Source organism: Cajanus cajan, chromosome 2 (genome assembly GCF_000230855.2).
Source record: "Cajanus cajan strain Asha chromosome 2, NIPB_CcT2T_4, whole genome shotgun sequence".
Lineage (NCBI taxonomy): Eukaryota > Viridiplantae > Streptophyta > Magnoliopsida > Fabales > Fabaceae > Cajanus > Cajanus cajan.
This window is the reverse complement of record NC_138518.1, coordinates 58221700-58242933: the sequence shown is the minus strand read 5'-3', so window position 1 is coordinate 58242933 and position 21234 is coordinate 58221700. Positions and strand designations below refer to the sequence as shown.

Genomic DNA, 21234 nt, shown 5'->3' with positions numbered 1-21234 from the left:
ACAAGGAGAATCTTCATTAGATAGTAATCTTCATGGAGTTTGATATTATTATTGCTTTTTTCTATTAGACATCATGAACTCATGAAATTTGAACCTATGTTTTTACATTTGATGCAAGATTAATTTTGGGACAATTTACATATTTTACTTTTGAGCATTGATCATGAATTTAGTTTTTTGAGTTGCTTAATAGGTTGGATATGTTTTAGAGTTGATGGATGATAATGTCTTAATAATGAGAAATATGAGTCATGATAGACCTATGATAAAATATCTTGATTTTTTTTACAATGTTGAACATTGTTAATTCAATGTATGTTACTTAACATATAAATATTATCAAAATCATATGTAAAATTTATTAAAATAAGTGATCCTAAAATTAGATAAGTAAAATTGTTATTTAAGAGTTATTTGGATTAAATAACAATATAATATGGTCATTATATATTAATTTCAAATGATTAATATAATTAGTGGCAATTTTGAATAATAATTTGAGTTTTGTTTCTTTTTGGTTTCTTTATTTTTCTTTCCACTATACCAAAAAAAGTCATGTTTAATAACAAGGCTTCATTTTTTTTTTTGAAAAATTTAAATTAAATAAGTAAAAAATAAATAAAATCATTATCCAAAAAACTAACTATATTCAAAATTCGTATTATTAAATATGACTTTTATTTTTAAATTTGAATAAAATATCTAAATATTATAAATAGAAAAGTTGTGTTTTAAAACACGATTTTTACCCTAAATTTTGTGTTTAAGAAACACAAGTTACCCATTTTCATAAATTTTATTTAAAATTAATCATTACAAGAATTTTGAAATAAAATGATGTTAAAAAGCCATAGTACCTCTACTTGCATCTCATCTATTGAGGCATATAGAGTGTTCCTGCAGTCTTCCCTAAAACTAGCAATCCTCAAATCCCTTAAGTGCACTAACTTTCCTAGCCCTCTAATCACCAATCTGTCAGGATCTATATAGAGTACACGTATCTTTTTAAGGGATGCATGTCATGCTTCCAAGACTATTCATTACTTTAATGGAACAATGTATCACCCAGAAGATGATGCAGCTTTCTAAGCTTGCTAATCTCCTTTGCAATGTAAGACACAAGTGTATTTCGTACATCCAAGGTCTTCAAGTTTTGGAACTTACCAATGGATTTTGCATGGAAGACTTGGTATCCATGCAGACGGATCCACGTTTTAAACAATGGGGGCAATAGCATCCACTACTATTTAACACACATAATTTTTTTTCTAAGAAAATAATATATTTTAAAATAAAAATTATATTCTAATAAAATACATATATATGTATAAATTATCATATGTATAAAATATAGATTTGAAGAGGATGTTTATTTATTTGATGTCTGTCAAACTTTTAAAGGAGATTAATTCTCTTATGTAATAAAGAATACTTCTTAATGATGAATCAATTTTTTAAAAAAGTTTAATTATAATATATATACATATATCTTAATACTCACATATACAATATAATATATTAAAAAATAAATTTTTGATAAAATAAAATTTGCAGTATGGATATTTACCTTTTATGTTTTCTATTTGTTGTGTATGTTGATTAAAAAATTCAAAATAGTAAAATTGTATACGTACGTTGATTAAAAAAATTAAATAAAAAATTGAAAGATTTATGTTTTATTTAGAATTATTATTATAAAATATATTTTAAAATAAATTATTATTATATTAAAACATGTTTAAATCATAAATAAATTAAACTTAATTTTTATAAAATTTAACATATTTATTTTTTATATTTTTAATAGTGTTAAATTATTATAAAGTATAGGTCTTTAGAATTGTAGTTCTAACCAAACATTTAAAAAATGTCTATGATAGATAAATAAGTCGTACTTATGATATATATTTTTAAAGAAAATTAAGTTCAAACATACTAAATTATAATAAAATTTAATATGATCTAATTTATTTTCATCTTTAATTATAATCGTAGATATAAAAGCTTGTGAAAAATAACTATGATATATATTTATGTCTTTAAAAGTTATATATAAAATTTTTAATACTACAAATATATAAAAATAAGTATTATCCCCACTATCTAAAATTTTTGGATTCATTAGTAATCTGTGTATACCTAAAGCTTAGATACTCACTAGTGGAAAATCAGCATATTACGCCACCCTTTTTACGTCAAAAATACGAAAATCCGACGTAAAAAAAATGCGGTGGCATTTTTGTAATTTTTGTGAACTTTTTTACGTCGGACCTGGTAGGGTCTGACGTAAAAATTCCAATCTACGTCGGAGATGTGTTGTGTCCGACGTAGATTGGACTTTTTACGTCGGACCCTACCAGGTCCGACGTAAAAAAGGACGCAAATTTGAATAAGAGAGCGCGAGGCACACCGCACGCATTCACTCTTCATCACTTTTCATTTTTTTTTCTCTAAACCCTCTCCCTCTCCTTTGTTACTGAATCGTTTTTTTGTCTTTTGCAGAGGGATGAACTCTTTGTTACTCATTTGCACATTGTTGCTGCTCCTCAAGTATGAATCAAGGTTTCGTTAGCACTTTTCTACTTCGCATTACTACTCTGGCTATCGGTTTTATTTGATTTTTTGGTTGTTCTATTTGTATAGGTAGTGGGCGTTTTCTTTTGGGTTGTTATACGAAGCTGAATGGCTTGTTCTGCAAGCAGAACGGCCTGTTCTGCAAGCCGTTCTACAAGCAGAACAGGCCGTACTGCAAGCAGAACAGGCCGTTCTACTGGGATTTTTATGTTTTTTTTAATTTTCTTTCCTACTTTTTTACGTCGGATGTCGTAATGTCCGACGTAAATTTACGTCAATTTTTCATATCCGACGTAAAATTTACGTCTCCCGCTTTTATGTCGGCATGTTTTATGACGTAAAAAGCTCAAAATATCCGTAGTACACCTCTTTTATACTAGTGACTTCAACCGGATTAAAGTCTCCAAATTTTAAGAAACATCATACAATTGACTGATAATCGAGCATAATCAAAATCAAGTACCTTCAATAGCATGTATTTTGCATGGATCTGGCCTATCAAGTATTCCCATAACATTTCTTGTGAAAATTAGAATTGACTCAATATGTGATCTTTCAATTCCAATCATTGGAACTTGTTTCTATTTCTATAACAAAATAAATTTTTAATAACATTTAATATTATTTTTAGTGACAATAAAAATAGTTATAAAATATCTTATCAACATTTTAACATTAATCATTATATACATAATTTTTTGTCGATAAAATATTTATTATAATTTATTTTTAATCATTATAAATAAATAATTCAGGAATGACTTTTCATAAACATTCAAATTATTAACAAGTATTATAACTAAATATACGGTGTCCTCACACATTTTTTTTTTAATATTAGGCTAAAACACACTTTTCTCTCCATTTTTTATTTATTTATTCTTCCATATTCAAAAAGTTTCACTTTCTTCCCCCAAACTGGTCATTCCATCCGGCCGGTTTTTATACAATTTAGTGACATTCTTACTTTTGTCACTAGAATATAAATGCAGTAGAATTCTTCAAGGCATGCCATATCTTCTGAGTTGCTGTTACAAACCTTCCACAATGATGCAACCTCTCCTTTAGAGACAGTTCCTGAACCCTCACAATCATTTAAAAAGTGAAACAGCTTTGAATAAAATGAATCATAGTTCATCAACAGGAAGGGAACAACGAAGCTTAGATCCAATCCAGTGCAGCTGAATTAATTCTAATATATCAAACAACTCATCTAGAGTACCAACCAACCTATCAAATGAATTGTTCCCCACTACAGCATCAACAGACTGTGCTTCCTTGCAGAGAAAAACCTGAACTCAAAAGTTCAAAAACAACCTAAGCAGCAATTGCAGTCATATCAATACTAATAGTACAAGTTATTGAGCACTGATGGTAGATACCTGTAGGCCTAGGTGAGGTAATTTTCTGATGGTAAGTATTAATGAAGGTTAGAGGTTGTCCACTCCCTAGCTTTTCTTCCTATCTTGAATCCACTAACTGGTTTTCCTGCTAGTATGGCACCTTGAGTAACAGTGTCCGTTAGCCCTGGTCCAGCCCCTGACCAAGAAGAGCAATCCAAATGATTTGCTATCCACAGCATGAGTTGAACTTCAAACCCACTACCTAGCAATTCAGATCATTGTATTAGAACAGGTATTACAATGAACAGGCTATTTTTAACAAACAATGGCAACTAATGGTTGTTGAAGTCTTGCACGTACCAACACCATATAATATCTTAATACTTATTAGAGGATTTTATCCCTAATTTGTATGATTGATGTAGACAAAGAACAATAAAGCATACACTAGAAGAAAATCAAGAAAAAGGGAGGCCAAAGTAAAGAAATAATTTTAGGAACTAATAAAGCCAAAAATATCATTCTACAGTTATTAATAAGAAGCAAACATACCATTTATTTGCAAGGTTGGACGCTTTATGATGATTCCATATCTTGGCAATTTTGCAGAGAATTTTAAAACATTCTATATGGGTTTGCTCTGGATGATCCAGCGCTTTGGATTTCCATAATTAAAAAATCCCATAATACGAATTGGCAGGTTGAATATATGGACAACTCCAAGTTTCTCTAACTGCAGAATGCCAGAAGGTACTTCCTTGAGTTTGGGTAATTCGCTTAACTCAAGCCTTTCCAAACAAAGAAGTGCTTCTCTATGGAAACTGATGAAATTCAAATGTTGCAAATTTTGAAGCAGCAGTTCCTTTAGTTTCTGAAACCCTCCATCCTCAAAATGCAAACTTTCACCTTCATAAGCATGGTGGCTAATATTTAGGCACAACAAATTTGGAATATCTTTTAGTGATTTCAACGGATCACTAGTTAAAAAGGATAATTCCAAGGACAATTTCACAAGATTTTGGAGCTTTGGAATCCAATTTGGAAACTTCTCTAACTTCCCACTCAAGAAAAGCTTCTTAAGTGTGGGATGGAGCGGTATATCGGACAAGTCAATCACTTCATTGGTATCCCTTGTTCCGATACGTAGTTTCTCCAAGAAGTGCATCTCATTTATCGAACAACACAGAGTGAGTCTGTATTTTCTCCTAAAATGAGTTAAGCTCAAATCCCTTAATTTCTTTAGCTTTCCTAGCTCTGCAATAACAACTCCATCAGAATCTATTCTCAGTGTACGTATCTGTTCGAGGGATGTTAGGCCTCCAAGACTCTCCTTTAGTGCTTCAAAGGAAGATATTCGGCTAATCCGAAGATGACCAAGTTTTCTAAGCCTTGTAATCTCTTTTGGCATCACAAACACTAGCGCTCCGTCGATATCCAAGGTCTCCAAGTTTTGGAGCTTACCAATGGATTTTGGTAGACTACGAATTTTTGTGTATCCCAAGTTTAAATACTTCAAGTAGATTAAATTTCCCAAATTTTCCGGAACATAACTCAATGGAACATAATCAAACTCGAGTACCTTCAATGACATGTATTTAGTAGGGATTCTCCTTACCATGTGTTCAGATAACTCTTTACGGGTGATAAACAGAATTGACCTAATGTATGAGCTTTCAATACTTCCAAGCAAATCATCAGAATCTGTTGTAATTGTTAGGCGTCGTACGATCCCACTTGAAACGGAATCGTTGTGCTCACCAATATACAAACCAAACCCTATATCCTTGATTTTTGTAAGAATCATCTCATGTAATAAGTCATGAACACGACATCGTTTGGGTTTTCCATCAATGGTAAATGAGCATACTTGCACCAAACACTAGTACATAATACACATTTTACGTCGGTCATTTTAGGGATTTTTATGTCAGAAAAATTGCCGACGTAGAAGTGGGAGACGTAAATTTACGTTGGGACACGAAAACCGACGTAAATTTACGTCGGACATGCCTAGGTCCGACGTAAAAAAGTTATAAAAATTTTATAAAAAAAAATTTGAGTGCAAGCAGAACGGGCCGTTCTGCTTGGAGAACGGCCCGTTCTGCTTGATAGACCCAGGACTGCGTCTCCAAACCCAGACTTGGTCACTTCTCCAGCTTCAAAAACTTGCGCGAAATGCAACAGAAACATTATTACGAAAAAGAACATCCCAGAAAACACAAACTTGATAGAAAGATGCTACCTCATAGAAGAAAAACGCAACCCTCCGAAGAAGAAAAACGCAACCCTCCGAAGAAGAAAAACATCATCACGCGAAGAAAAACAGTCACGATTTGAGGAGGAGGCGGAAGGATGAGGAAGAAAAACAGATAGAAAAAGGTGGACGATTTGAGGATGAGGCGGGAGAAGGAAACCATGAAATTTTTGAACTACCTAGTGCGCGCAAGACACCGTCTTTTAAGCATCCTGTGGGTTATTTACGTCGGTCCTAACTGGGTCCGACGTAAATTTTAACATCTACGTCGGACACAATGCATAGCCGACGTAAATGTTAAAATTTACGTCGGACCCTTAGAGGTCTGACGTAAATAATTTAAGAAAATTACGAAACGTGCCACCGCGTTTTTATTACGTCGAGTCTTTGTATATCCGACGTAAAATGGGTGACGTAGTATCCTATTTTTCCACTAGTGAAATTTCTATGGATCAACTCTGCTAAATATTGTCGTGCAACTTCTTCGGGCGTTTTTTCCCCTTCTGATTTGACAAACCCTTCAGCTATCCATTGCATAATAAGTCTGTTAGATTTAACTTCGTAGTCTTCAGGATACATTCCAAAATACAATAAACATGATCTGAGACTATTAGGCAAATCATCAAAACTTAAAATTTTTGCTACGCTAAAGTTGGAATTCTTATCCAACTCTAAACTTAGATTTTGACTGAACTGTCTCCATTCAAAGGCACTTTTATCTTTTTGGGATAAAAGACCACCGATAACCACAATTGCTAGAGGTAAACTTTTACATTTTCTAACAATTTCAAGAGATATATATTTAAGTTCTTCTGGACAATATACATAAGATCCATACTCAAATGCCTTCTTAAAAAACAATCTCAAAGATTCTTTTTCACTTAAAGGCTCTATCTTGTGCACTTGAATGAAAGAAGATTTCTTACAGAACTCTGTAACCTCTTCGTTTCTGGTTGTGATTAATATCCTACTTCCTTTTTTGTTATCAATTAGAGCAAAGTCAATCTCATCCCAAAAATATTTATTCCATACGTCATCAAAAAAGATAACATACCTTTTAGAATGCAAGTGGGCTCTCACTTGATCTATCAAGGACATCCGATCCATCGAAGAAACATTCATTCTTTCTTCGCCAAACTTCTGCAACATATCCCTCAGCAGTCCTTCTACAGTGTAGGATTGCGAAACTGTGATCCAAGCATGACAATCGAAGCATTCAAAGACTTCCTTGTTGTCAAAAACCAAGTTGGCAAGAGTGGTTTTTCCCTGTCCTCCCATTCCTACCACAGAGATGACAGTGCGCTCTAATCGTCCCTTTATCAACCAATCTTTCAATTGATCTTTAGGGCCGTCAAAGCCAACAACCTCAGCTTCCCCAGTGTAGAGAGGAGCGATTCGAAGTTTGTGCCATGTGACATTTTGATTTCCTCTAGAACTGTTTGGCTTTTGTTCTAAAGGAAAATGGCTTTTGAATCCATTTCTTTCTGCAGGAACAAGTGACTTAACTTCCTGAATCTCATATGCTACTTTAATGCGATGGATCAGAGTCTTGATGAAGTCAACAACCTCACATGGTAAAGCTGCACATCCAAGATCATCAGGTTGCTTTTCCTCACATACCTTATATTCATCAATGAGATCTTCCACGCGAAAAGCTACTTCTCTCAGCCGCATCACCCTTTTTTTGATTCTATCACGTCTACCACCATCTTGTTCAGTTTCAGCCACTTGATCAGCATCATTGATGAAATCTTGAAAGCTCTCCAGTTCATCTGTAAGGTCCGTAACTTCTTTTGGGAGATCTTTTAGCATATTGAGAGCTTCCCAAAATTTTGGAAGCAAATGCTGACCGGCCAAGGACAATGCAGATTCTGCCATTTTAGTTTAGCTCTCTCTTTAGCTTTTGGTTTGTGGTGAGTGCAAAACGTTATATTTTCAGTATTATATATACATAGCCAAGTTCATAGTCAGAGAGTACTGAGTTTCTCTTCCCCATTCTTTAATATTTATTCGGTGAGTTGGATATATAGTTGGCTGGACCATGCTTGTCATTAATTGTAATTAATGTCACCATATCCATTTCATATTACGCTACCCAAATTTTAAATAATTTGCCATTATAATCTAGTTAAATATCATCGCATCTCATAAAAAGACGTTGCATCTGACAACAAAAAAAGATTATGGTTCGATTTGAATCTGTACAGTTTGAAATTTGATTCGATGTAACACCATGAAAGTGTGAAAACGAATTATTATAGTGCAAGTTGTGAAAATATTGTGATTTAGCTGATTTGTTAATGTAATTAAACAATAATGTTAGTTATACTGTTTATCATAACATAGATATACATGTCATTACTAGAAAAGTTTCAATTTTCTAAAAAAAAAATATTCGTAGAAATTTTTTGTAAATTTTCTTGCAATAATAATTTAATAAATTTTTTTTTACGAATTTATTTGTGAAAAATAATTTATAGATATTTCTTATAAATTTTTTATGAGAAATAATCTACAAGAATTTTTTTACAAATTTTGCTACAATTTTAATGATCATAGAAATTTTTTTTCCATGGTAAAAACTTGCAGAAAATGTTGTAAGAATTTTATTTTATTTCTTGTAGATTTTCCTATAAAAATAAATTCGTTGGTAATGTTTACTAAATGGTAGAAAAAATTTCGCAAGTAACTTTTTTTCTCTAGATTTTCCTGCAAATTTTAATTTGCGGTAATAATAAAAAAATGTTTAAATTTATAAGTTTAATAATTAAAATATTTTTAATTTAAAAAAATGTTATTTTACTAAATTATTTATAAATATATCATTATAATTAATTTTAATGTTAATTTTATTAAATTAAATATATAAAATTTTATAAATATGATAAATTAATGATAATAAGTTTTAATTTAATAATAATTTTAAAAATATAATTATTTAATAAAAAACTAATATGTTTAGAATATTGAATATTTTAATAGTTAAAATAATTTACAATAATATAAATTTGTTGTTCAATATAATGAATTAATCATTTTCTAAAGACATGATCTAATTAATATTTAAAGAAAACTTTAAGTTTCACATCGATTGGAAATCACTACTAGAATTTCTCTTATTACATGCGACTTTTCTTGCGAATTTTTCATAAAAATTTGCAGGAAATGTTGTTCTTGCAAATTTTTTCTGTGAAATTTTGTAACTTTTTTTGTAGGAAAGTTTCAAATTCATCTGAAGTATTTGTTTCCATGCCTCCAACATGTGATACATAATCTTTTAAATTTTAAGATTGTAGATTATAAGTCTAACACTCAACCATACAAATCAACTTGTAAGGTGAGTGTTGCCCAAACTTATATACTCTTTAATTATTTTTTTAATCGATGTGGGACTTGAAGTTTTTTTAAAATGTTAAACTTATAAATTTAAATATTTTTTTTATTTTTCCTGCGGATTAAAATTGGCAAGAAAATCGGAAGGAAAAGTTACCTGCAAAATTTTTCTACCGTTTAGTAAACATTACTTGCAAAACAAAATTTGCAAGAAACAAAATAAAATTCTTACAATATTTTCTACAAATTTTCACCATGAAAAAAATTTCTATGATCATTAAAATTGTAGCAAAATTTTCTTGTAAATTATTTTTCGTAAAAAATTGTAAAAAATATCTGCAAATTATTTTTCGCAAATAAATTCGTAAAAAAATATATGTGAAATTATTATTGCAAGAAAATTTGCAAAAAATTTCTGCAAATATTTTTTTGTAGAAAAATTCGCAGGAAAATGACATTTTTCTAGTAGTGAATAAAATAATTAAAGAGTATATAAGTTGAGGTAATACTTATCTTACAATTTGATTTGTATGACTGAGTGTTAGATTTATAATTTACAATCTAAGAGTTTAAAAGGTTATGTATCACATGGTAGAGGTATGGAAGCAAATTTTTCAATGCTTCGGATGAATTCTTTACGAGCATTTGAAAGTTGAAAAATTATTAATAAAACTTATAGTAATTTCTTTGATTTTTTTCGTAAGAAATTTTTCTGCAAAATTTCTTGTAAAAAAAATCGCAGGAAATTTTCCTGCAAATTTTTTTCGTAGGAATTCTTTATGACCATGTGACATTTTGATTTTCCTCTAGAACTGTTTGGCTTTTGTTCTAAAGGAAAATGGCTTTTGAATCCATTTCTTTCTGCAGCAACAAGTGACTTAACTTCCTGAATCTTATATGCCACTTGAATGCGATGGATCAGAGTCTTGATGAAGTCAACAACTTCACATGGTAAAGCTGCACATCCAAGATCATCAGGTTGCTTTTCCTCACATACCTTATATTCATCAATGAGATCTTCCACGCGAAAAGCTACTTCTCTCAGCCGCATCACCCTTTTCTTGATTCTTTCACGTCTTCCACCATCTTGTTCAGTTTCAGCCACTTTATCAGCCTCATTGATGAAATCTTGAAAGCTCTCCAGTTCATCTGTAAGGTCTGCAACTTCCTTTGGGAGATCTTTCAGCATATTGAGAGCTTCCAAAAATTTTGGAAGCAAATGCTGACCAGCCAAGGACACTGCAGTTTCTGCCATTTTAGTCTAGCTCTCTCTTTTGCTTTGTGGTGAGTGCAAAACTTTGTGTTGCTCAGCATTATATACACAGCCAAGTCGATCTATAGTCAGAGGACTTTAAGTTTCTCTTCCCCATTCTTTAATATTTAATCGGTGAGTTGGATATATAGTTATTCTAGAGTTGTATATTCGATTATTTGACTGGACCATGCTTGTCTTGTAATTAGTTGAAAAAGAAGAAAAATAACAGTTTCACGTAATATTTTGGCGTTATAATAATTGGCATCACTAAGGTATCATTTCCTTGTCCAAAAACACATGGTAGTTTGACTTACTCAGACACGTTGGAAGTTCATGCCAGTATTAAATTTGCAATTTGTTAATGTCAATTAGTTGTCACCATATCCATTTCATATTACGCTACCCAAATTTTAAATAATTTGCCATTATAATATAGTTAAATATCATCGCATCTCATAAAAAGTCGTCGCATCTGACAACAAAAGAAGACTATGGTTTGATTTGAATCTGTACAGTTTGAAATTTGATTCGATGTAACACCATGAAAGTGTGAAAACTAATTATTGTAGAGCAGGTTGTGAAAATATTGTGATTTAGCTGATCTGTTAATGTAATTAAACAATAATGTTAGTGATATTGTTTATCAGAACGTGGTTATATATACATGTCAAAATTAATTATTAAAGAGCAAGTTGTGAAAATATTGTGACTTAGCTTATCTGTTAATGTAATTAAACAATAATGTTAGTGATAATGTTTATGAAAACGTGGTTATACATGCCAAATTGCCAATATTACATTTCAATATCTTTTATGATTAGACAAAAAAAAATAGATTAAATTTTAAATAAAAGATTTATGATTTTGTCTGTTTAAAATCTATCTGATCTAGCTTATTTAATAAAAAAATTATATTTAAATTTTAAAAATATATATTTCTTTAAAAAAGTTAAATATAGACTTATAAAAATATTTGATAAATTAACTTATTTATGTGTATGATATAATAAAAATAATAAAATGCATATTAAATTATTAACAATAAAATTAAATAAATAAATTTGTAATATAAAAAAAATTAAATTATAAATATTTTTTTTTTTTTTTTTATATTTTCACTATATATAAATGTTTTACTTTTCTCGTTCATACGAAATTAAGAAATAAAAGATCTAACAGTCCATAATTAATATATATATATATATATAACCCAAAATAGGATAGGTATATTGGACATTCCATAATGTTGTCTAACATGTTTGGATAAAATTGCAAGTTTTTCTCACTTCCTCCCAATTTTTTTTCTACCCTTTTAACAATGCAATAATTTTAAGTGAGTTATCAACTTAGTTAAGTTTTCTCATACAGTTCATTAAAAGTAAAAGAACAGCCTCATTTTTTAGCATATATTTGGTCATCAGTGATTCAGGTAATTGCACAAAACATCACAAAAGTCCTTGTCTTCACTTTCTTTGTTTGGTATCCGAAATTACATAAGAATATTATTATAAATTTATATGTGAAAACTTGAACACATAAATTAAAAAATGCCAAAGAACAAAGTACCAATTGAGTTTGAGAAAGCGTGCCAGCAAACTGTTGAGGGACCTTTCTAAGCAACATGGAACATTAGAAAGCAATGCATCTTCCATGATCCTTCGACTTTGTTGCTCAACTTCTACTTTTAATTATGTTAATCCTCACCTTTCCCTCAAAACCTACAAATCTAACCTTATTAACCTTTGTCATCCTTATACTACCAGGAAATGTGCTCGTTGGCCTAAATACAATGCATGAAGACTAATAATCAACCTAAGAAAGAGAAGTGACATTTTTGGTAGGAAGTATTTGGCCATCTCTAAATTATGCGTATTGTATAATATATTTCATGAAAGTCCTGATCTTCACTTCATTTGGTGTATGAAATTACAACAACACTATAAATTTATATGTGAAACTTGAATAGCATAAATTAAAAATATTGGAGAACAAAATACCAATTGAGTTTGAGAAAAACATGTCATCAAATCAAACTGTTGAAGGACCCCTCCAAGAATTTCATGAAGGATAGAACCTAATATAACTTCATTAACCTTTGTCTTGATCCTTCAAATTCCAAGAAGATTCCATCAGTACTCTTCATCTCTTTTTCTCAGATTCTAAATATATTAATATTCAAACCAAAACTTCAAAATTTACTCCTACATTTAGAATTTCTAAATATTGTCTATGTAGTAGCAGCTACCACATGACATACTAGAAGCAATGAATATAAAACATAGGATTTTACAAATAATGAATATATAATTTGAAGAGTGCAACAACGTACCTAGCCTATTTAAATATAAAAGTATCCGTGGTTGTAAGATTTGGAAAAGATTTGAATTCCATGGAAAATCTACAATTGGTAAAGATTTAGAGGATTTGGGGGATGAGCATCGAGGGGATGGGGAGGTGGCATGAGAAAACAAAGGCAACAGAGGAGCGATCGTACATAGGCAATAGAAGGGCAATCATCGTGCATAGGCAATAGAAGAATGGTTGTTGTGATTTTTGCCTCAACAAAAAAGTTGCAACTGATGAAAATATGGAAGATTTAGGGGGAGAGAAGGTGGTGAGGGAGAAGGAAGCAATAGGGGAGTAGTCATTGCACATAGGCAACATGAGAGTAGCTATTGCGATTTTGGCTTCAACAAAAAAGCCGCGATCAATGAAGATTTGGAGGATTTGGGTTAGGGATGGGCATACACGAGGTGGGTAGGTGCATGGGGCGATGAAGGTGATAGAGGAGCAGTCTTCACCACGATGGAGCAATAGAGGGAGAAAAGCTATGGATCTCCTTGGTAAGTGTTGGAAAGGAACAATATGAAAATGTTAACTTTCAATCTAACAGTTAGATTTACAAAATTCACATTTAATATAAAGTTATTGAGTGATGTAATACTTAATAAAAGTTATACCAGTGTTATTATAACTCTTCTCATTTTAAAATATATAAATTATTTAAACTTTTATATTTATAATAAATAATTTAAATTATATCATAATATTAATTTTAAATAGAAATAAGTAAATTATATTATTAATTATAAAAGTAAGTATATATATAAATAAAAAATAATTAAATATAATATTATTATTATTATTGGTAATATAATTATTATATATATTATTATATTTTTATAATAGTCCGGATACACCAAAATGAGAGGGGTCCAAAAATAGTATAAGTATGATATTGTATAGTTGAGAATGACTTAAATGAATTAATTTGTATTACCTATACTAACAACATGCATCTGCCTCTCGATAGCTTATCTCATCAGAGCTCCGTAGTTAAACGTGCTTGACTTAAGTAATATAGGAATGAGTGACTTTCTGGTAAATTTTCCAAAAACTGTGCAATAAGTGCAAAACACGCTGAAAAGTGAAGTCTCGTGTAATAGAATCCTTGAGAGGTCAAATATGAGGGATTTATTTTTCGGAATCATATAAAGATTTTCAAACAATTTTTGACGGATTTTTTTTTGACGCTCATTTTTCTGACAAATTTGTATCCGTCAGAAATTCATTGGAAATAGAGAATTTTCGACGGATTATGTCCGTCGAAAATTTGCGTTTTTCTGGTAGAGTAACTTAATTTTTATGTAGAGTAACTCAATTAAAATGAAGTGTCAACATAATATAGAGTAACTCAATTTTTGTATTATAAATAAATAGTTTAAAGATAATCAAAAGTTAAAAAAAAAAAAACAATGACACTAACACTCAAACATTTTATGTGAGACTCTAAATTACTATACATAAATATATTGTTTTGATTTAATTTTATTTCATTAATTAAAAAGTGGTGGATCAAATTTAATTATCAGATCAATTTTAAAATTGATTTTATATAAACAACGTAGTTTTTTTATGTTAAAACCCTAATTTAGTCCTTTATAATATTAAAAAAAATCAATTTGGTTCCACTTTAATTTTTTGTTTCAATTTAATCCCTATTTATTTTAAAATACTTCAATGTAGGACTTCCGTTCAAATTTTACAAATGGTGTTAAATCTTGATCATATGGATACCAAATGAATGCAAAGGTCCATGAGAATCAAGCTCGTGATTCCAAATCACGGGGTGTGATTCTCATGGTCTGAGGACCAAAATTTAACACCGTTTGTAAAATTTGGACGGTGATGAGGTTTTTGCAAACACACCACTTGGCAAGCAGACCAAGTTTCGATGTAGTAATTAAGTATCGTCCTCAGGGATTTGGGAGTTTAGTAATTCTTACTCCAATGATTAATAAAGAGATGTTGATATGATTGGAAGTGAGCTAATGTGAAACAAAATTAAAACGGTAATGTAAAAGTTATAAGAACAATTATATAAAACAAGGATTGGACCCAGGAGCACTTGCTAACTCTTAAATTTCCTTAAAAGAAATATGATTTCATCTTCATGACTTCCACGTTCATTTAGTAATTCAACAAGATCCCTCAAAATTGAATCCTAAAGTAATTAATCTAAAACATCATTCTTCTATGTTTTATGATTAACACTTTGCATTAAGAACAATGACTTGAACAAGGTGACTAAACAAATCAAGTCTATTCCTAGAGCAAGAGATGTTTAGGTGCAAGATTCAGTTCGGGTTCTCAAAAACATTTTCCAATAGGATTCAAAAACCAAATATTCATATAACGGGTGATCAAGCCAGTATAAGCATTAAAAGTAGAATCAAGCACAAGTAATAAGAATAAAATGCATAGATAGATTTAAGAAAGAAAAGAGTTAGTAGTTACACCAGGACCAATCCTCAAAAGATTTAGCCACACATGGCCATTACAAATCAGAGGAGTAGAAGAAGAAATCACAAATTAAAAGATGAAGAGAAGGGGTTGATCTTCGTTCCCAAATGATCCAACTTCCCAATCTTCACTCTTGCCCTGTTTTCTCCTCTTCGTGCTCCAAATCCTGTTTTTCTCTTTGTGTTTCGTGTTGCCCCCTGTTTCTCCAATTTTCCCCTTTTATATGAGCTTTGAAACAGGGGCAAAAAGGGATTTTTTCGCCCACAGCTGCAGCTGTAAATCCACAGCTATAGCTGTGGAGAGTCCTTCAGAGTGAAGAAACTCCTGGCACTGCAACTGTAGCTCCACAACCATGGTTGTGAAAACTCCTTCATGATTAAGCAACTCCCTAAGCTATAGCTGTGAAACCACAGCTATGGCTATGAGTCTCTGTGACTTTCCTTGATCTCCCAAGCCTCAACGCTCAAGCTATGGACCTACAACTTTAGCTTCAAGTCTTTGGAACCAAAAAATGAGCATTCCAGATTTCCACAGCTATAGCTGCAGAACTACAGCTATAGCTGCAAGTTTCTGACCTTCACAATTTCTCTCTAGATTTGCACAGCTCGAGCTCCAGATCTACAGCTATGGCTGTGGATCTCTGCCTTCCTAAAAAATCTGCAAAAAATGAGGAAATTCATTAAGATTTTGCTACTACTCCTCTACTCTTTTAGTATAACTTGATTCTTTAAATTAAGGGGGGTAAAATAACATATATAATATCTACAATTATCAAAAAGAGTATCAAAAGTTGAGTGCAAATCATGCATAAAAGACACTCAACAGGCGGAAGTCACACATTAAAGTATTTTAAAATAAATTGGGACTAAATTGAACTCATAAATTAAAATGGGATCAAATTAATTTTTTTTAATATTATAAGAGACTAAATTAAGATTTTAACCTTTTTTTAATTATTTTTTTTTAAACGGTGCAATTCAATTTTAAATTTAAATTGGCTCATTATATTTTTTTTTACACACCCTAACTTGCACAACATATCACCCAGCAGTCCTTTTACATTGTAGGATATTGAGCACTTTTATTATACCAAAATCACTAATGTGGGTGACTACAACTGAATCCCATCAATCACTACGGTGTCCACCAGCTTGTGCTTCGTAGCTTGCATTGAAAAACCTGAACTCAAAAGTTTTAAAACAATAAGCAACAATAGCACTCATATCTACGGTACAAACCATATATAGAGCATTGGTGGTAGATTCATTACCTGCTAGCCATTGAGGTAATTTTGTGATGGTATGGATATGAAAGTTAAATGTTGTCCAATTCTGGCTTATCTTCCTATCTTGAATATTCCACCAACTGTTAAGTGATAACAAATGAATAAGATCTGATATAATACCACCAACAAATAAGGGAAGAAATTTTTTTTAAAAAGGCAGGAAGCTATTGTAATAATTTACTCACCTCTTTAGCCAGTCCTTGTGCTTGCTCATAATAAGAATGGCTCGGTCCCAACCTTCAAGAATCCAAATACGCAAATCTCCCTAATCTGTTCATTTGTTCAACCATTTTTAATATAGAAAGAGAAAAATTTAAGGAGTCATTTTCCTAATTTTTCAATAGAATTCCAAAGGATTACATTTAGAAAACAATTGCATTATTTTAATATTAAAAATAATGTTTGCCTGTCGATCCATAGAGATATATATATTAAAAAGAAGGAAAAAGAAAACACCTTTTTTTTATATAGAAATCTGGATATTATTGGACTTTTGAAACTGACTCTCTCTTTGGGAAAGTCGACAAGTTTGTAATTTGTACACAGGGCACATGTTGGATCATCCAATGCTCTTGTCCTCCATCGTCAGCAATGCTCTGCTCAAATTCATATGGCATATACCTGATATTAAGAACTTCAAGTTTCGCTAAGTGTTGAATGCCATAGGGTACTGTCTTGAGATGTTGGATTTTTTCTAATTGAAGCTTTTTCAAAGAATGTAGTGCTCCTCTTCCAATAAAGATGGAATTCAATTTGGACAAATATATAAGCTCTAGCTCCTTTAGTTTTTGAAACCCTCCATCTTGAAAATGCATAGTTTCACCTACGTAAGCATGAGAACTGATAGAGAGGAACAATAAATTTGGCATATCTTCCAGTGATTCCAATGGATCATTAGTTAAGTCGGAATTCTTCAAAGATAATTTCACAAGATTTTGAAGCTGAGGAATCCAATTTGGTAACTTTTTTAACTTCCCATTTAAGCAAAGCTTCCTAAGTGTAGATAGGGATGACATAAAGGGCAAGTCAATTATTTCATTGTCATCTTCTGGATAGAGTCTAATTTTTATCCAAAGAGGCTCATAAATATGTATTGCCTCTAATTGCATCTCATGTATTGAGGCACATAGAGTGTTTGTGTGTTCTTCCCTAAAACTAGCAATCCTCAAATCCCTTAAGTGCTTTAGCTTTCCTAGCTCTTTAATCACCAATCCGTCAGGATCTATTTTCAGTACACGTATCTTTTCAAGGGATGTCATGCTTCCAAGACTATCCATTACTTCAATGGAAGATAATGTATCACCCAGAAGATGACGCAGCTTTCTAAGTTTGCTAATCTCCTTTGCTATGTAAGACACAAATGTATTTCGTACATCCAAGGTCTCTAAGCATGGTTTTAAATTGCGGTTGCGGTCGCGGTTGCAGTTACTGCGGTTGCGGGTATTGCGGGTATTGCGATGCGGATTGCGGCTGTTGCGGTGTGAGATTATTAATTATTTTCACTAAATATAAAAAATTTATAATTATCAATATATATTTTATTTTTAAGGATTTATACATTTTAATTCCTTTTTTTAAAATATTCTATTATTTTAATGAATAATTTAATTTATTTTCAAATTATAGTATCAATTTATCGTATTGTGGATGTATTGCGGTACATTGTAGATGTGTTGCGGACGCAACACCGTTACGTTGCGGAAAAATGTGTGATTTCCAGTATCATCGCAATTGCGGTCCGATACCGTTGCGGACAAGGCCGCAACAGCAATATTGCGGCCGCAACACGTGTTGCGGTCCGCAATTTAAAACCATGTCTCTAAGTTTTGGAGCTTACCAATGAATTTTGGAAGACTTTGTATCCGTGTATACCTGAAGCTTAGATACTTCAAGTGGATTAAATTCCCCAAATTTTCAGGAACTTCATACAATTGACTGAATTGAGCATAACCAAAATCAAGTACCTTCAACGGCATGTATTTTGCAAGGATTTCGCCCATCAAGTGTTCACATAAAATTTCCTTTGTGAAAATTAGAATTGACCGAATGTGTGATCTTTCAACTCTAATCAAATCATAAGAACCTGCTGTTATTGTTAAGCGTCTAACGATCCCACTTGACATTAATTGATTATGCTCATTAAAATATTGACAAAATCCTGTTTCCTTCACTTTTCTAAGGATCATGTCATGTATTAAGTCATGAACACGACATCCTTTAACTTTGCCATCAATGCTAAATGAAGATACTTGCACCAAACTTCTACGGATCAACCCTGATAAATCTTCTTGTGCAACTTCTTCCAAAGTTTTTCCGATTTCATGTTTGACAAGCCCTTCACCTACCCACTGACTAATCAATCTACTTCATTTAACTTCATAGTCTTCAGGATACATTCCAAAATACAAAAGACATGGTTTAAGATTGTAAGGCAAATCTTCTTAACTTAGACTTAAAATTCTAGTTATACTATTTAACTCAGAATTCCTCTCCAACTTTAAACTTAGATTTTGACTAAACAATCTCCATTCGTGTGCACTTTTATTTTTCTGGGATAAAAGACCACCAATGGCCACAATTGCTAGAGGTAAACCTTTACACTTTCTAACAATTTCAACAGATATATCTTTAAGCTCTTCTGGACAACATCCATCAGAACCATACTTAAATGCCTTGTTACAGAACAATCTGTAACATTCTTCCTTACTTAATGGTTCTTCTAGCTTATGCACTTCAATAAACGAAGATTTCTTACAGAAGTCCGCAACTTCCTCGTACCTAGTTGTGATTAATATCCTACTTTTATTGTGATCATCTATCACAACAGATTCAATGTCATCCCAAAATTTTTCTTCCCACACGTCATCAAAAAAGACAACGTACCTCTTGTTACGCAATTGCTTTTGGATTTCTTCGATCAACGACCTTCGATCCATCCGAGAAGCACTTGGAGGAATATCCTTCATGCTGTCACAGCAAAGCTTGTCCAACATATCCGTTAGCAATGCTTCTACATCGTAGTATTGAGACACTGTGATCGATGCATGGCACTCGAAGTCCTTATAGACCTTGTCAAAGACTTGCTTGGCAAGAGTGGTTTTTCCCACTCCTGGAATTCCTACAACGGAGATGACTGTGCGTTCTTGTCGTCCCTTTGTCAACAAATTTTTCAAAACAAGTCTATGGCTGTCAAGGCCCACTACCTCATCTTCCTTAATAAAGAGAGGATCCATTCGAAGTTTGAGCCATGGCACATTTTTATTTCCTCTAAAACCGCTTGTTCTTGGTTCTAAAGGAAATTGCCTTTGGAAGCCATCTCTTTCAGCAGAAACAAGTGATTTAACATCCCGAAGATTATATGCTATTTGAAGGCGAGGGATGAGAGTTTTGAGGAAGTCAACAGCCTCACATAGTAAAGCTGCACATCGAGGGTCATCAAGGTGGTTTTCCTTATTTTCAATGATCTTATATTCATCAGTGACATCTTCCATGCGAAAAGCTGCTTCTCTCAGTCGCATCACCCTTTTTTTTATTCTATTACGCTTAGCATCACCTTCTTCAGCTTCAGCCACTTTATCAGCATCATTGATGAAATCTTGAAAGCTCTCTAGTTCTTCTGTAATGTCTGCAACTTCTTTTGGGAGGTCTCTAAGCATTTTCAAGGCTTCAACAAGTTTTGGAAGCAAATGCTCACGAGCCAAGGACACTGCAGTTTCTGCCATTTCAATCTAGCTCTCTTTTTTGGTTTTGTGTTTGTGGTGAGTGCAAAACATCTCTTAATAGTGGTTTTAGTCATAAAATTTGGCACGGCCAAATTAAAATATCATCCACTTGTCCATAAACACATGGTAGCTAGTTTGACTCACATGAGCGCTGGCCAAGTTTCAGACACAGGTGGGAACGTGCATGGTTGCTAGAACTGACTTTGCAATTTGTTAATGTTGATTAGTTGTCTCCATATCCGTATCATATCACGCTACCCAATTTTAAATAAGTTGCTCATATAATATTGTTAAATATCATGTCATGTCATAAAAAGTCTTCGCATCAGACAATAAAAGCAGATTATGGGTCAATCTGGATCTGTTTAAATACAGTTTCAAATCTGATTCAATGTACCACAAAAATATTGTAGAGCAAGTCGTGAAAATATTGTGATTTAGCTAATCTTCCAATCAATGCATTTAAACAATAATATATGTTATGGAGAACGTGCGTGTTGTTTGGTGCTTGACAGCATTATTTTTTCGTGGAGTCAATTTCAGGATTTTCACTGGAATTCCAAAGTACTAGAAAAATTGTTGATATGATGTTAGACGAGGGAATAAGTTAACAGCATAGAACTCTCCGTGAAAAGTGCTTTTCTAGTGGACTCGTATATATGTAG

At 32.0% G+C, this 21234-nt stretch overlaps 1 protein-coding gene and 2 pseudogenes across 2 annotated transcripts; all 3 read right to left on the bottom strand.

Moving 5' to 3' along the window:
- Window positions 1–3332: 3332 nt before the first annotated feature.
- Window positions 3333–4286, bottom strand: LOC145955080 (uncharacterized; annotated as a pseudogene).
- On the bottom strand, window positions 4039–8130 carry LOC109789837 (disease resistance protein RPM1). The gene is made up of 3 exons (XM_083068524.1): window positions 6615–8130; window positions 4470–5795; window positions 4039–4179 (listed from the first exon to the last, which is right to left on the bottom strand). Exons 1-2 carry the CDS (start codon window positions 8047–8049, stop codon window positions 4543–4545), a joined length of 2688 nt encoding a protein of 895 aa, XP_082924650.1. The 5' UTR covers window positions 8050–8130; the 3' UTR covers window positions 4039–4179; window positions 4470–4542.
- A 7039-nt stretch (window positions 8131–15169) lies between these two features.
- Window positions 15170–21142, bottom strand: LOC109796496 (disease resistance protein RPM1-like; annotated as a pseudogene). Its single transcript, XR_014431619.1, has 6 exons — window positions 18663–21142; window positions 17304–18227; window positions 17033–17117; window positions 16833–16927; window positions 16653–16741; window positions 15170–16219 (listed from the first exon to the last, which is right to left on the bottom strand). The product of XR_014431619.1 is annotated as a disease resistance protein RPM1-like (transcript).
- Window positions 21143–21234: the final 92 nt, after the last annotated feature.